This window comes from Hypanus sabinus, chromosome 10 (genome assembly GCF_030144855.1).
Source record: "Hypanus sabinus isolate sHypSab1 chromosome 10, sHypSab1.hap1, whole genome shotgun sequence".
NCBI lineage: Eukaryota > Metazoa > Chordata > Chondrichthyes > Myliobatiformes > Dasyatidae > Hypanus > Hypanus sabinus.
Window position 1 is genome coordinate 107,835,832 of NC_082715.1, and position 15,958 is coordinate 107,851,789.

The window sequence follows — 15,958 nt, forward strand, 5'->3', positions numbered from 1 at the left end:
GTGAAACTGGAGATGTATAAAACATGAAACTGGCTGTCTTCAATTGCTGTACTATTTTTAAATATTTTTTTTAAAAGTTCCAGCTCTTCTTTCAACCAGAATTCATCTAGTTCAGACAGGCAGCTGATTAGGAATGGAAAGCAAGGTACTGCACGATGAAAAGTCATTGACCCAGCCTCTGTTTCCCCTCCATGGATCCTGTCTTAACATTTCAACAGCAGCTGATAGTGAAAGCATCTTAACCATTAGTGAATGAGATTTTTTTTTTCAATTTTTCATTTTCAGCAAGCATTCTGAGGACAGTTCAGATAGTCGAGAGGTTGATAAAGCCATCAGAAACTTACCTTAAGGTCCTGATACCCTGGGTATTCTGGGATGCTGGGCAAGGGGCACATGCCGATGCTGTTAGATCGTCGCCTGCCTGAGCTTCTCTGTGACTGGCTAGAATCAGGACTCTCCTGGTCAGAGCTGCTCATGGTGATTGTTCTTGCTGATGTTTTGATGTGTGCTGACTGTAGTCCTGCTTTATATTGGTACCAGTAATCACAAACAGGTGTCTGAAGAGGATTATCCGTTGTTCTCCAAATTGGATGATGGATTTGATGGGGATCAAGTTCGTTAATCCATTCCAGGCCTCCAAGTCAGCATCATACTGCATTAACTTAATGCATAAATGATGACGCCTGGTGAGATGAGTTGGCAGTGTGATTCACCTACTGACACACGTGTTATCACAGTCTTAAACATGTGCTGTAGGATGGACAAAGATTTAGAAAGTTCAGTAAGGAAGGGATTTGTTGGAGTTGGCCCAGAGTAAGTAACCAGGTACAGTTACTAGCAACAAACAATCTGCTGCAGAAACTCAGCTGGTCAAGCAGCATCTTGATGTTTTAAGCTGAAATTCCACATCACGATTGGGTATTTATAACAGGCACTGGTGCTTCAACCACTTCTACTACTGTAACCCAGTGTGCTACTGTTCAAAAAACAACATTCCTCTTTAGCAGTGAGTTTCCACTGGCCTTTGTCTACTTGTGAGCTTAAGGGTAAACACCCAGTGAGTGATGTGGCTGGATTTAACAGCATGCAGAATCCTCTGCCATTCAGCAAACTGAGCTATGCTATGATGTGGCAGTCCTTAATTTTCAGTGGCCTTCACCTGAGTTCATGTGGTCCTGTGTATTTCAGGAAGAGCTGGTGCATTCATGCTTTGACTATTGTTTTAACATGTGGCATCTTGGTATGGTTTCGTATGATTGGTTGGAACGTTGAACTGCATTTCCTTTTGGCACATCAAATTTGTGGTATAGAACAGTACAGGCCCTTTGGCCCATGATGATGATCTGATCCTTTAGTCTATCTACTATAGGCAGAGGAGTGTTGTCAGGCTTATCCCAGTGACATGACATGAGAGGGTGGGAAATTGCATTGCGTAAAGACAAGTAGAATTTAATCCTAGTGCTTTGAAGTGATTCTTCTGTGGTGAGTCTCTAGGAAGGATGTCATTGAACTTGAATGGTTACAGAGGAGATTCATCAGGATGGTCACTGAACTGAAGGACTTCAGTTATTAGGAGAGATTGCATAGGCTGATTTCCCTGGAGTTGTGGAGTGAGGGATGACCTGATGGGGCTGGTAGATGACAAGAATCTACCAGTTTCAGCAGGTTGGAATGAGGGTGTAGAGTTAACGTTAGAATTTGGAGGCTTGAAATGGGTTACAACATTTAAGACAAGATCATAAGACATAGCAGCAAAATTCAGCCATTCAGCACATCAGGTCTGCTCTGCCATTTCATCATGGCTGATTCTGGATCCCATTCAACCCCATGCACCTGCCTTCTCGCCATATACTTTGATTTCCTGACCAATTGGGAAATTATCTACTTCCACCTTAAACATACCCACAGACTTGGCCTCCACTGCAGTCTGTGGCAGAGCATTCCACAGATTCGCTACACTCTTGGCTAAAAAAAACCTTGTCTTTTCTAAACGATCACCTTACAATTTTGGGGCTGTGCCCTCTAGTTCTGGATACCCCCATCATAGGAAACATCCTCTCCACATCCACCTTAACTAGTACTCTCAACATTTGGTAGTTTTTAATGAGATCCCCTCACATTCTTCTAAATTCCACTAAGTACAGGCCCAGAGCTGCCCAACACTCCTCATATGTTAACTCCTTCATTCTTAGAATCATCCTCGTGAACCACCTGGCCTCTCTTCAATGTCTGTCCATCCTTTCTGAGATATGGGGCCCAATACTGTTGATGACTGTGCAGCCTGACCAGTGTCTTATAAAGCCTCAGTTTTGCTTCTATATTCTATTTCGCTTGAAATAAATGCCGACATTGCATTTGCCTTCAGACGCAACCTGTAAATTAATTTTCTGGGAATCTTGTGTGGGCCTCCGAAGTACCATTACATGTCTGATGTTTGAATTATCTCCCCATAGTCTGCACTATTATTGCTTTTATCAAAATGCATTATCACATGTTTCCAGACACTGTATTCTATCTGTCCCTTTTGCCCATTCTTCCAAGTTATCTAAGTCCTGCTGCAATCACATTGTTTCCTCAGCACTACCTACCCCTCCACCTATCTTTGTATCATCTGTAAACTTTGACACAAAGCCATCAGTTCCATTGTCTTAAGTCATTGACAAACAATGTGAAAAGTAGCTGTCCCAATGCTGACCCCTGGGGAACACCACTAGTCACTGTCAGCCATTCCGCTATCCATGCCAGTATCTTTCCTGTAATGCTATAGGACTTTATCTTGTTTCGGAGCTTCATGTGATGCACCTAATCAAATAGCATCCACTGCCTCTCCTTTTGTCTACCCTGCTTGTTACTTCCTCAAAGAATTCCAACAGATTTGTTTAGCAAGATTTCCCTTTACAGAAACCATGCTGGCTTTGACTTATTGTGTTATTAGTTTCCAAGTACCCCGAAATCTCATCCTTAATAGACTCCACAACATTTTCCCAAACACTGATGTTAGGTTAACTGGTCTATAATTCCCTTTTGATATCTGAAGCTGCAAGCTTTATGGGTAAGTGGGATTAGCATAGATGTGTACAAGGGGTGGCATGGACATGGTGGGCCAAAGGGCCTGTTTCTGTGCTGCAAGCTGAGTAACACTAAAACAGTGTTTCACAGCCTCTTCCTCAGTGATTTTACAAGTCTCCAGTTGTTATGGGGAACTAGTTGATGTTCTGTACTGATGTTGTTTGATAAAATGTTGCATCAAAAGTTACAGCAGAAAAGAAAGGATTGTGGTGTGGGGTTCATTTTGCAATGGAGTTTCACCATTTGTGGTAGTTGCATCTGGGATATGCATCTTGCCCTTAGTTAAGTGGGGAGAGCTGAACTAGAGGGCTTGATAAGATTATTATGCAACTAGGAAGTCCAATGTTGGAGATAAAGATATTGATGTGGAGGACAGGAAATAGCTGATACGCATGAGTGTGTCTTTTTCTGGTGTCTTGAGTTCTGGTGCTGCTGACTGTCCCTTCGGAAAGTGGTATGAGCTGTGTGTAGTGTTGACCTCTCAGTGAAGCCGTTCTCTTTGTGCTATTGAAGAGAAGGGGTGGGGGTTTCAGGTTTGGATCCAGTGACAGGGAGTAGTGATAAGTCAGGGTGATGTAGAGCTTTGAGGGAAAGCTGCAGGCAGTGGTTATCCCGTATTGCTCTTGTGTTTCGCAGTTGAGGTTCCTGGTTTGGCAGTTGTTGGTGTTGCCTGGGTGTATTTTGTAGACAGTTAACACTGGAGCCATTATTCCATGGCTGGGTATGATGGGGAAGGGGGTGTTGGGAATAAATGTTCAGGAGTGAATGAGTTGAGGTGACTATGAATGACCTTGTTGGCATTTAAAAAAAAAGACGTCCTTCCTTTACACTGTTGACTTTACGGATTTGATGAAAGTACCAAAGATATGGTTACTAAAGGTACTAATTGCACATTTAGATAATTATTTTTAAAGGCTTCTGAAGAGGGAAATGCAGTGAATTTGGAAAAGCCTAGAGGAGCTGAGTGGCCTACTCTTAATTTCATACATTCACATGTAGACTTGGTTCTGTGTGCCTGCTCTATGATTCATTGTTGTGACTGATCTACATATTTATCACTTTCCTGCACTAAGATCATAAGCAAAGCTTATCTCGGGATTCTGTTCTAGATTGATACTAGATCCATGAGTGGATGTTGGGTCATGAGCCTTTAATGGATTAACTGTCTCTGACTTGCTTTCCAGGAAAGGGTGATGGAGGTGATTCTATCAGTCGCGGTACAAAGGTAATCCTACATCTGAAGGAGGACCAGGCTGAGTATCTAGAAGAGAAGAGGATCAAGGAGATAGTGAAGAAACACTCTCAATTCATTGGCTACCCCATTACTCTCTTTGTAAGTGGAAGATCTGTGGTTGGGGCTTTGCATAGAACAGGAAGGGCATCTTAGCTATTACCAAAGAAGAACATTCACTTTGTTTTCTCTAGAGCATTAGAGGCTAAGAATAATGTTGAAATGTGTAAAATTGTGTGATGCACAGATAGTGTAATTTTTTTTTGCCTGGAGTGGAAATGTCTAAAACGGCAGGGCATAGGTTTAAGGTGAATGTTTGTGTGGCGGGGTGGGGGGGGGGGCAACAATTTGAAGGAGATTTGGGGCATTTCTTTATTGGTAGATGCCTGGAACATGTCAGAAGAGGTGGTGGAAGGAAAAGGTGAGCTTGACTAATGTTGGTTTTTGGTTTCAGGTTGAGAAGGAACGGGAGAAGGAAATCAGTGATGATGAGGCAGAGCCAGAGGAAAAGGCAGAAAAAGAGGAAGGAGTGGAGGATGAAGAAGGGGAGAAGCCCAAGATTGAAGATGTGGGCTCAGATGAGGAGGAAGATGATGAAAAGAAGGGCAAGAAGAAAACCAAGAAAATCAAGGAGAAGTACATTGACCAGGAGGAGCTGAACAAGACTAAGCCCATCTGGACTCGCAATCCTGATGATATCACACAGGAGGAGTATGGCGAGTTCTACAAGAGTCTCACCAATGACTGGGAGGACCACCTGGCTGTGAAGGTGGGTCTAGTACTGAGGTCGGGGGAGGAGAGGAGGTTTGTGTGTCCCTCCTGAAATGGGGCAGTCTCATTTAGTTAGAATTACTTTTCATGTTCTTTATAATTATCCTAAAGATCCTATGTGTCAATGTCTGTCTTGACCAATTGACTGTGGGTTTCTTTTCTCCTCAGCACTTCTCTGTTGAGGGGCAGCTGGAATTCCGAGCTCTCCTGTTCCTTCCCAGACGGGCACCCTTTGATCTCTTTGAGAACAAGAAAAAGAAGAACAACATCAAGCTGTATGTCCGGAGAGTCTTCATCATGGACAGCTGTGAGGAGCTGATCCCTGAATACCTCAGTAAGTGTTTCAACCTGATGATGTGGGATTGTGTGCTTGTTATATGGGTGAATGTCTCCCATTTGTAAATTTCCCTGAATTATACTCTGCTCTTGTTCTTCCTTTGCTATCTGCCTCCACTCCAGTGATTCCCTTAACGTTCTGTCCTATATCTGTACTGTGACCTGCATTTCCACAGTCTTGGTTCAGAAGAGGGATATGCCCATTCTCCTACAGTCTAGTAGCAAATGTTAGGTGGCTGGCCCATAGTCTGCAGAGATCTGACAACCAGCACATCTATTCTGCTGTATGATGCCTGAGAGTCTGAATGAGAGGTGAATTGAATTTGGAATACCTTGAATGTTTTGGACCTGGCTTGACACAGTAAACAAGTAGGTTTGAAGTTCCATCTTCAAGTCTAGTGACTTGTGGCACGTATTGGCTTTGTCTTGGTATCTACAGTGTTCTGGAATGTCTTCTCGATCATTCTTAGTTTCTTAAATGTGCAATTGTATTTGTTCCTATTTTGCTCAGACTTTGTGCGTGGTGTGGTGGACTCTGAGGACCTGCCCTTGAACATCTCCCGAGAGATGCTTCAGCAGAGCAAGATTCTGAAGGTCATCCGTAAGAACATAGTCAAGAAATGCATGGAGTTGTTCAGTGAACTGGCAGAAGACAAGGAGAATTACAAAAAGTTCTATGAGCAGTTCTCCAAGAACCTCAAGGTATGGCGACCAGTAACTCTTCAACATTGTTGTGTCTCCTTGAAGTTGAGCTGCATTTTCCTGAGGTCCATGGTCTGGTCTGTGGAAGTTTCTGCTTAGGTTTTCTTGTGGAGGAACTTTAACGTATAGGCTTGGTGGCTGCTGCTGATTCATGACCCCACAGATACCTGTCATGACCCCTTGATGTTCAGTCTAGTTCTTTTTGCTCTTCTAAACTCCACCGGATACAAATATGGTCTGTCCAACATTTTCTCCTTAAGATGTCCCAAGTGTCTTGCCTATAAGATTGAAGCATAACGTACTTTTGTATTCAGTTTCCCAACAACAAAGAGGGAAACTGAATACAAAAGTACGTTTTCAAAAGTACGTTGTCAGTTTTCTAATTACTGAGTATATATACAAGTCCTTTTGTGGGTCCCTCTGTATCCCAGAATTCTGAAATTTCCTATCATTTGAGTGTTTCAAATCTCGTATGGCAGACTTTTGCCTGCCCATTCCATTTGTGCTTACTCTGCTGTTGCCTCCTATGTGCTCTTTTGTAAAAACTTTCCAACTCATCCTTGTCATTAGCAAATTTAGCATCATCAGTTCCTCCAGCAGGTAGTTGTTCCAGATCCCAACATCTGATGTTTCTCAACAAATGTAGTGCCCTTGACAAAGTCTTCCCACTAAGGACACTGCACGTCGAAAGTAACTGAAATATTTGGTCAAGTGGCCACTGTTATCAGGTGGAATTGTGATGGGTTTTTATTCTACTTTTAATTGCCTTGTTAATGTGAAGAAAGGCTAGTTTATGTAGGCATGTACTTAAAGGCATTCCCTACCATTTGCAGTAAGTGAAGTCTTCATTATAAGTGACAAATTGAGCAAATCATTCTGTTCTGTTTTTGCAATTGCAGATATAAATTGGTCTGCTGCCCTCCCTCTTCAAAAAAAAAACAGTATCTGCTTGCTGTTTTCCAATCGGTTCAGCCTCAAAGAACTGGGTGATGCAAACATGATGACCAAACAATAGTAACTTTTTGCACGTTTGGTCTCCTTGAGGTGGAGTAAGATCCTGCTTACTGGGAATGCAGGTGTGCGCACAGGGGCCTAGGGCATACTGAAAGAACTTGGATGGTCTTTGGTTGTGCAGCAATTGTATGGGGGGCAGCAAAAGTGGGTTCCTTCTGGCTTGCTATTGGTGTTGTGCCTGCTGACTTCCTCCGTCTGTTCTTTCACAGCTCGGTATCCATGAGGACTCTCAGAATCGCAAGAAGTTGTCAGAGCTGCTGCATTATCACACTTCCCAGTCTGGAGACGAACTCACATCCTTATCTGACTATGTCTCCCGCATGAAGGAGAACCAGAAGTGTATCTACTACATCACAGGTGTGTTGAGAGCTAGCACTGCTTGAGCAGATACAGCCTTCCTCTGCTTCTGCAGTCATATGAGTTTACTCCCACCTTCTTGAATATCTCTTCCAGCAGATGTTTATCTCCAACCTCTTTCAAACCCCAATGCACATATTGTTTTGTTTGGGAAGTGCAAGTTGAGGTTGTGTGCTCAGTGTAACCTGACTGAGTGCAGCTTGGTCTGATGGTACCTGATGTTAAGGGTTCAGTTGGGGCAATGGCAAGGTGGCATTTCCATCACAGCTGGGGCACAGACTTACCATGCTGATTTCTGTCCGGATCTGTAGGTGAAAGCAAGGACCAGGTAGCCAATTCAGCCTTTGTGGAGCGGGTGAGGAAGCGGGGCTTTGAAGTGGTCTACATGACGGAGCCCATTGACGAGTACTGTGTGCAGCAACTGAAGGAGTTTGACGGCAAGCAGTTGGTGTCCGTCACGAAGGAGGGGCTGGAGCTGCCCGAGGATGACGAGGAGAAGAAGAAGCGAGAAGATGACCGCACCAAGTATGATGGCCTCTGCAAGTTGATGAAGGAGATCCTGGACAAGAAGGTGGAGAAGGTGAGGTGTCTCCATTCTTAGTGTACTTACTCCAGTCAGGGCAGCCACATGTAATATTCACTATTGGCAGGTGTCAGGAAGCTCACCCGCTCTGTGAGTCCATCATGGAACTCTGCACTCGATCGCTGGTATGAGGGCTATCGATAGCTGCAGGGTTGACCTTGGTGATGGTCACACATAGTGCTGAGGGAGGGTCTGGTTGAAGGGCAGAATTTGATATGTCTTCTTGCCTCTCCAGGTGACTCTTTCCAACCGGCTGGTATCTTCTCCCTGTTGTATTGTGACCAGCACTTATGGCTGGACTGCCAATATGGAAAGGATCATGAAGGCTCAGGCACTGAGGGATAACTCCACCATGGGCTACATGATGGCCAAGAAACACCTGGAAATCAACCCTGACCACCCGATCATGGACACCCTGAGGCAAAAGGCTGATGCAGACAAGAATGACAAAGCTGTGAAGGACCTGGTGATCCTGCTCTTTGAGACTGCACTCTTATCCTCTGGGTTTTCACTGGATGACCCCCAGACACATTCCAACCGAATCTATCGCATGGTCAAACTGGGACTGGGTGAGTAATCACAGTATCGTGAGGAAGGTAAATCTCTTACCTAAGCCCGTGCTTGGTATTTGCTGGATCCTGCCAAGTATTATCTAGATTAGGGGTTCCCACCCCTTGGGTACACAGACCCCTCATTTAATGGCATTGGTCCATAGCATAAAGGTTGGGAAACCCTGATCTGGGTGTTGATAGGAGGAGGATTAATCCAACAAATCCATCCAGTGGGTATCATTTAGCTGCCATTACATCATTACCAATGTCAGGCAATAAACTTGCCAGGATAACTAGTTAATAGAATGGAGGGGGGAATAAATGGAAAAGGAGCATCAGGTCTGGTTTTAAAGAATGGGGGTGAAGGCTAGAAAGCTTTGGCTCTGCTCAATGTTCAATATTTTTTTCTCAGCTGAGAAAATGTGACAGGAAAAGAGATGCCTACGTATTTCTTGCAATGAGCAGTAATGCAGAGTCTGGTATAAATCAAAAGTACGAGACTAATACAGCAATCATTGAGGGTCACTGGGTTTTAATCTACAGTGTGGGGGGGGCAGTAAGATGGTGCTTTGGATCTAGTATTATCCTTTAGCAATAAAAGGCCCTTTAGCTCAGTGTGCCTGTGTAGCTCCATCTGTACGGCTCCTATTTTCATACCTTTGGCTTGTAGCTTTGTGTTTCTCAAGTGCTTGTCTATATAAACACTGAGTCTGTTTCTACCATCCCTGGGGTTTTTTGTACCAAATTCCAAACATCTCTGCAAAAACAAGCCTTTGTAAAACTACTTGCCCTAAACCTACCCCTCTGGTTTCAGATATTCCTGCTATAGAGAAATTTTTACTGTTTACTTTTTTATCTGTGCACATCTGTCAGGTTTTCCACTCATCCCCTCTTTCATTGTAACTAAAGCTCCATTGGGCAACGTCCTGTTAAATCTCGTTTGAACCAGTGTCTTCACACACTTGTAGTATAACAGTCAGAACTTTGTATCGTAATCCAGTTGTGACTGAAGTTATACCATTAAATCCCTGCTTTTTAATCCCTTATTTAAGGTAAATCTTCTGTATGTTGCTGCCATCATCTGCTGCTACTGTCACCTTCATAGATCTTTTAGTTTTGCATCAAAATCCCCCTTTCTCAATAAACCATAGACCCCTACCATTTACGGTGTCACTCTATTCTTACATCTTACTAAGTAGGTACATCGCCTTGCACTGATCAGCATTGACCTCCATGTAACATTACTCTGCCCATCTTGCCAACTGTTCAGTATTACTCTGTAGTCTGACTGTTCTCACTATCAGCAACACTGCCAGTTTTCATGTCACTTGATTAGCAATTCATACTTTAATATCCATAGCCAAGATGTTAATGCATATCAAAGATCAAAGTAAATTTTTATATCAAGTGCATCTACAGTTGCAATGTGAGCCTTTGCAATTACCTGGTTTTCTGCATTAATTACTCATAAAATGCGGTATGATCTTCATGCAAGTCACAAGAATAGACAAATGCAATCTGCCTAAACTAAATACCCAGAATCGTACTTATTCTTGTCTTTATTGAACACATGGTTTAATCATTCACAGTCCAGGTTGGAAATGGGATGTGAACCATTGTTTTTAATAACTGGAAGAACCTCCTTTAGCAGCAATAACCTCTGCCAAATGTTTCCTGCTGATGGGACTTGCCCAATGGCAAGTCGGATCAGTTCTCCATACAAAACTATTATAGTTTCTGGGTTCAGAACACAAAAATACAACTGCAGATGCTGTGGATCAAAGAATACATACACAACGCTGGAAGAACTCAGCAGGTCAGGCAGCATCCGTGAGAAAAGAGTAGCCAATGTTTTGGGCCGAGACCTTCATCAGGAAAAATGGCTTGATGCAATTTTGAATTCATTGCTCCTTCAATGATTGCAGGCTTTCCGGGCCGTAAAGCAACAAAGCATCCCCAAACTATGATGCTCCTTCCACCATGCTTCATAGTTGGGATGGGGTTTTGCTGTTGGTGTGCAGTGCCCTTTTCCCCTCCAAACACAGCAGTATGTATTTCTGCCAAAAAGTTCAACTTTAATCTCACCTGTCCACAGAACATTGTCCCAGAGGAGTTGTGGAATATCCAGGTGGTCTTCTGCAAACTTGAGATGTGCAGCGATTGATAATATTTTTTTGAGAGCTGTGGTGTCCTTCCATGAACACCAGTGGACGTATGTACAGAAACTTTAGCAAGTTCTAGAGATTTCTGCAGGTCTTTTGCTGTTACCCCCGGGTTCTTTTTCACCTCCGTCAGCATTGTGCTCTTGGTGCGATCTTTTTACAGGATGCCCACTCCTTGGGAGAGTAGCGACAGTACTGAGTTTCCCGCATTTGTAGGCAGTTTCTCTTACTGTGGACTGATGAACCCCCAGGACTTTAGAAATACTTCTGTAGCCTTTTCCAGCTTCAATATAATTCTTCTTCCAGGGTCCTCTGAAATTTGCTTTAATTGAGACATTGTGCACATAAGTAGATTTTTCTTGAGAAGAGCAGGATCTGTCAGTAACCTGGCTTTGTGTGTCTTTATCAGGCAGGGCACCTCTACAACCCACACCTCCAATCTCATCTCATTGATTGGAACGTCTGATTCCAAATTGTTTTCGTAGAGGGCATTCCCCCAAAGGTTCACATACTTTTTTTTAAACCTAGACTGTGATTGTTTAAATCATGTACTCAGTACTATTGAGCCTGGATGGTTGGGGCTCCTGATGATGGATGCTGCCTTCCTGCAGCAACAATTTATGTACATATGCTCAATGGTGGCGAGGGCTTTACCCATGATGGGCTAGGCCATATCGACTATTTTTCCTAGGATTTTCTGTTCAATGCTGTTAGTGTTTCCATACCAGGGTGTGATGCAGTCAGTGAATATACTCTCCACCACACATCTATAGAAGTTTCTCAAAAGTTTAGATGTTGTGCGGAATCTTTGCAAACTCCTAAGGAAGTAGAGGTGCTGCCGTGCTTTCTTTGTAATTACACTTGCATGCTGGGCTCGTGAAAGGTCCTCCCAAATAATAACATTGGCATTCTCCACTTCTGATCGGCCTGTGGACTCTGGTTTCCTTCTGCAGTCAATAATAAGCTCCAAAGAGACCTTGAAGCTTGCTGACATTGAGTAAAAGGTTGTTATGGCACCACTCAGCCAGATCTTCAATCTCCCTCCTATATACTGATTCATAGAAACATAGAGAAAACCTACAGTACAATACAGCCCTTCAGCCCACAAAGCTGTGCTGAACATGTCCTTACTTTAGAAATTACCTAGCATTATCCATAGCCCTCTGTTTTTCTAAGCTCCATGTACCTATCCAGGAGTCTCTTATAAGACCCAATTGTTCTGCCTCCACCACCGTTGCCGGCAGCCCATTCCATGCACTCACCATTCTCTGCATGTTTTCTTTAAAAAAACAACTTGCCCCTAACATCTTCTCTGTGCCGTCCAAGCACCTTAAAACTGTGCCCTCTCATGCTAGCCATTCCAGCCCTGGGAAAAAGCCTCTGACTATTTACAAGGCCAATGCACCATTTGCTTTCCTAACCACAGAGTCGATCCGCGCAGCAGCTTTGAGTGTCTTATGGACTCGGACCCCAAGATCCCTCTGATCCTCCACACTGCCAAGAGTCTTACCATTAATACTATATTCTGCCATCATATTTGACCTACCAAAATGAACCACCTCACACTTATCTGGGTAAACCTCCATCTGCCACTTCTCAGCCCAGTTTTGCATCCTATCAATGTCCTGCTGGCCTTCACTATCCACAACACTTCCAATCTTCATGTCATCAGCAAGTTTACTAACCCATCTCTCCACTTCATCCAGGTCATTTATAAAAATCACGAAGAGTAGGGGCCCCAGAACAGATCCCTGAGGCCCACTGGTAACCGACCTCCATGCATAATATGACCCGTCTACAATCGCTCTTAGTTTTCTGTGGGCAAGCCAATTCCGGATCTACAAAGCAATGTCCCCTTGGATCCCATGCCTCCTTACTTGCATGGGGTACCTTGTCAAATGCCTTGCTGAAATCCATATACACTACATTCATGACAACATTTGATTTGGTCTACAACAGTGGTGTCGTCAGCAAACTTGAATATGGCCTTAGAGCTATGCTTAACTATACAGTCATAAGTGTAAAGTAAGGAGAGTGGGGGCTAAGCACAGATGGTCCACCTGTGATGATGGAAATCATTGATATGTTGCTGATCAGAACTGACAGGGGTCTGCATGTGAGGAATTTGAGGATCCAATTGAACAAGGAGGTATTGAGGCTAAGGTCTTGAAGCTTAAGTTTTGAGGGGATAATAGTATTCGATGTTGAGCTGGGATAAAGATTATCCTGGTTATGCATCTTTGCTGTTTGTTCCCGGAACAATGAGCAGGAAGGATTTTGGTTTTGATCCCTGTTGTACACCAGTAGTCATAGGTTTCCCATCATAAAACCAACCCCCAACTTAGGGTCCAGTTTACCACCTTAACCTGGATTCGGTGGTTTCTAACCTTTTGGCTCAATTGTTCACGTGGGACTTTGCCAGAGGCCTTAATGAAGTTTCTGTAGACTACATCAACTGCACTGTCCTCATCAACACAAAACAAAGCTATCAAATGGGTCAGGTTGGTCAGACCCCCAGAGCTAGCCAGCTTCACTTAACCCTTCCTTTCCAAGTAGGGACCTTTTGAGAATGGTGATCATAATATCATAGAATATTACCCTACCAAGTTAAGTGGTTTGGTTATTTAAGGGTAGAGCGGAGTTTAAAAAAAAATCACTAGTGAAATTCAGCATGGAGCCCAGGTGGTAGACCCAAACAAAGGCATGGAGTATGAACTGGGATGGGCTGTGGTAGATCAGAAGGCCACCCATACCTGTGGAAGTAAGCGAGCAGTGGCTAACATTTGGGATCCCGTATATAGTTTACTGAAAAGTACATGACCTTTGAGACAGGACAAGGCCAAACTGGCTGGTGCAGTGTGATGAACTGGCAGACAAGTTTAATAAGGCACTACCCAAGAGACTTGGGAGTAATTGTGAGAATGGATCATGAGTTGTAAATACTGTTGTAAAAACATTGGGGTTGGGCTTTTGAGCAGAAAGCAAAATGCCACAGGATGTCAAGGTGGTGATGGAAAATGGCAGTTCTTTGTGTGCATCTCTGAAGGGAATCATTAAATATTCCTCTTTAGGACTACAGCTGAAATCCATAGTCTCATCTATGGGTATGTAAGCAAGCATTATTGATTCGGCAAGATCAAAATCAGCTGACTTTGGATTGCAGTCTTGGGTCATGAGTGTAATTTCCCTTTCAGGAAAAGGATTCATGGAAAGCGGACTAGTCTGCAAGTAAAATTGAAATGCAGAACCCTTAGTTTCCTACTCCCAATTATCCTGCTGGTGACTGTACATTCTCTGGAAAATAAAATAGATTGCAGTACCAGAATCTGATTGTTTTCTGATACCTCTGCCTCCACAGCCAACAGCTCTAGGCAGAGTCTGACTCTGGGATCTAGCTAGTATTCTATTCGAATCGGTGCTGCTGGCATTGCAGTGCCTGGTCATATTGTAGCTCCCTCATCCATCCCACTTAGCAACTTCTTGTATGGGTGAAGATACTCACTGACTCTCTCTGTTCATAGGTATTGACGACGACGAGGTTTCTGTGGAAGAGGCTGCTCCACAAGCTGTTGAAGAGATACCACCCCTGGAGGGAGATGAGGATGCTTCCCGCATGGAGGAGGTGGATTAATACTGCTCGCCCATCTCCCTCGGGTGCTGACATTGGACTATTGTATTTAATTTGGTTCTGGCAGGGGATCTGTGGTGTATGTATACAGTTTGCCAGTGAGTGGGCCCTTGTCATTGTTGCTGTCCTTGTATTTTTATTTTGAAGAGCATGTTTTATTTCAGAGCTATGTTCTGTAAAATAAAATTTCAACCACTGGCAAGGTGATTCCCTCATAACTCACTTTGGTCTGGTTAATCTGGTGTGGCAGTTTTTCTGTATAGGAGGGCATATCTGGGCCTCGGGAGTGACAGGTGCCTGGAGAGGGAGGAATCAGGGAAATGGAAAAGGGCAACTGATGTCTGGCTCTAAGCGGGGATCATTGTTCAGGGTCAAATCCGACACCTTGTCCTCAGCAGGCTGTTGAGTGTTTCCCCATCAGGAGCAGATCCTTGTGATGGGCTTAGAGCTGCATGGTGGGCTCCCCACAGATTGTCAGTGGCTGTCCTGTATAGCCAGAGATGAGAAATGGGTATATGAGGTGGGGCTGGTTCTATATTGTCCTATTCAGAAGCAGTGAGGAGTGGACCTTGCCTGTTGGTTTGTCCAGTGTGGGTAAATGCCAGCTCTGCTCTTTCCAGCTGAGCCAGTGACACTGTCCCCCAGCAAATGGGCAGTGTAGATCCAGAGCAGTGAAAATTGCACTATCTGAACCAGCTCCTACTTTTTCTTTTGCGGACTTCACTCGCACATAATCCAGGTGTGGTTTAATAACCTTTTGTTTCAAACATTTGAAGTGAGATGTTCCTTGTGTCCAAGCTGCCCACAAGATTGGGAAGGGCTCCATGAGTTACAAACATAGCTTGTTCCGTTACCGTGGACTTTTAACTACATAAACAACCTGACAGCCTGTGTCTGGGCATCTGGTCCAGGTATCAACTTGTAAGAGTCTCCACACCTAATAACTCCTCCCTGGATTGGAACAATACTGGGCAGATTGTTAATTTAAAAATAAATGGATTGAATAGGTGATCTGAGGATTGTGAAGCAGAATAAGAAAAAGTTAGGTACAGAGTAAAGCTCTCTGCATCATCTCATCACATTCTTGCTTGAGACACTGGAGGGTAACGCCTTTGCTCCATCAGTGTACTGGTTGCCAGAAGAGGAGATTTATTAAGAGAGTAAAGCGAACCAGGAGTGACTCAGTGGGTTAAGCAGTATCATGCTGCTGTCCTGCTGAGTACCTCCAGCTTTTTGTGTATTGCTCCAGATTTCCAGCATCTCTATTGTGGCAGAGTAAGTTCAAAGTACATTTATTAACAAAGAATGTATAGATTATGTAACCTTGAAATTTGCTTACATGGGCAGCCGCAAAGCAAAGCTGAAAGAACCCACGAGTATAATAAAGACCAACACCTGAAGCGCAGGGAAAGGGGGTGGGGGCAACACAGATCATATAAACAATGGAAGCAACAACATTCTGAACCAAAATAGATCTGAAGGCTGGAGTAGGCCTAAAACCTCTTATCAGCTCATCATATTAATGAACATGGAGCACAGCAGCTGGGGGCAGTT

At 43.7% G+C, this 15,958-nt stretch overlaps 1 protein-coding gene across 1 annotated transcript in view; it reads left to right on the forward strand.

The window, feature by feature from the left end:
* Positions 1 to 14,626, forward strand: part of hsp90ab1 (heat shock protein 90, alpha (cytosolic), class B member 1) — a 31,032-nt gene extending 16,406 nt beyond the window's left edge. The window contains exons 4-11 of the mRNA XM_059982556.1: positions 4,254 to 4,402; positions 4,755 to 5,069; positions 5,240 to 5,405; positions 5,919 to 6,109; positions 7,333 to 7,480; positions 7,792 to 8,060; positions 8,299 to 8,632; positions 14,298 to 14,626. Of these exons, the coding sequence (XP_059838539.1) occupies positions 4,254 to 4,402; positions 4,755 to 5,069; positions 5,240 to 5,405; positions 5,919 to 6,109; positions 7,333 to 7,480; positions 7,792 to 8,060; positions 8,299 to 8,632; positions 14,298 to 14,407 (1,682 nt within the window). The 3' untranslated portion in view covers positions 14,408 to 14,626. The remainder of the gene's footprint in view (positions 1 to 4,253; positions 4,403 to 4,754; positions 5,070 to 5,239; positions 5,406 to 5,918; positions 6,110 to 7,332; positions 7,481 to 7,791; positions 8,061 to 8,298; positions 8,633 to 14,297) is intronic.
* The last annotated feature ends 1,332 nt before the right edge of the window (positions 14,627 to 15,958 follow it).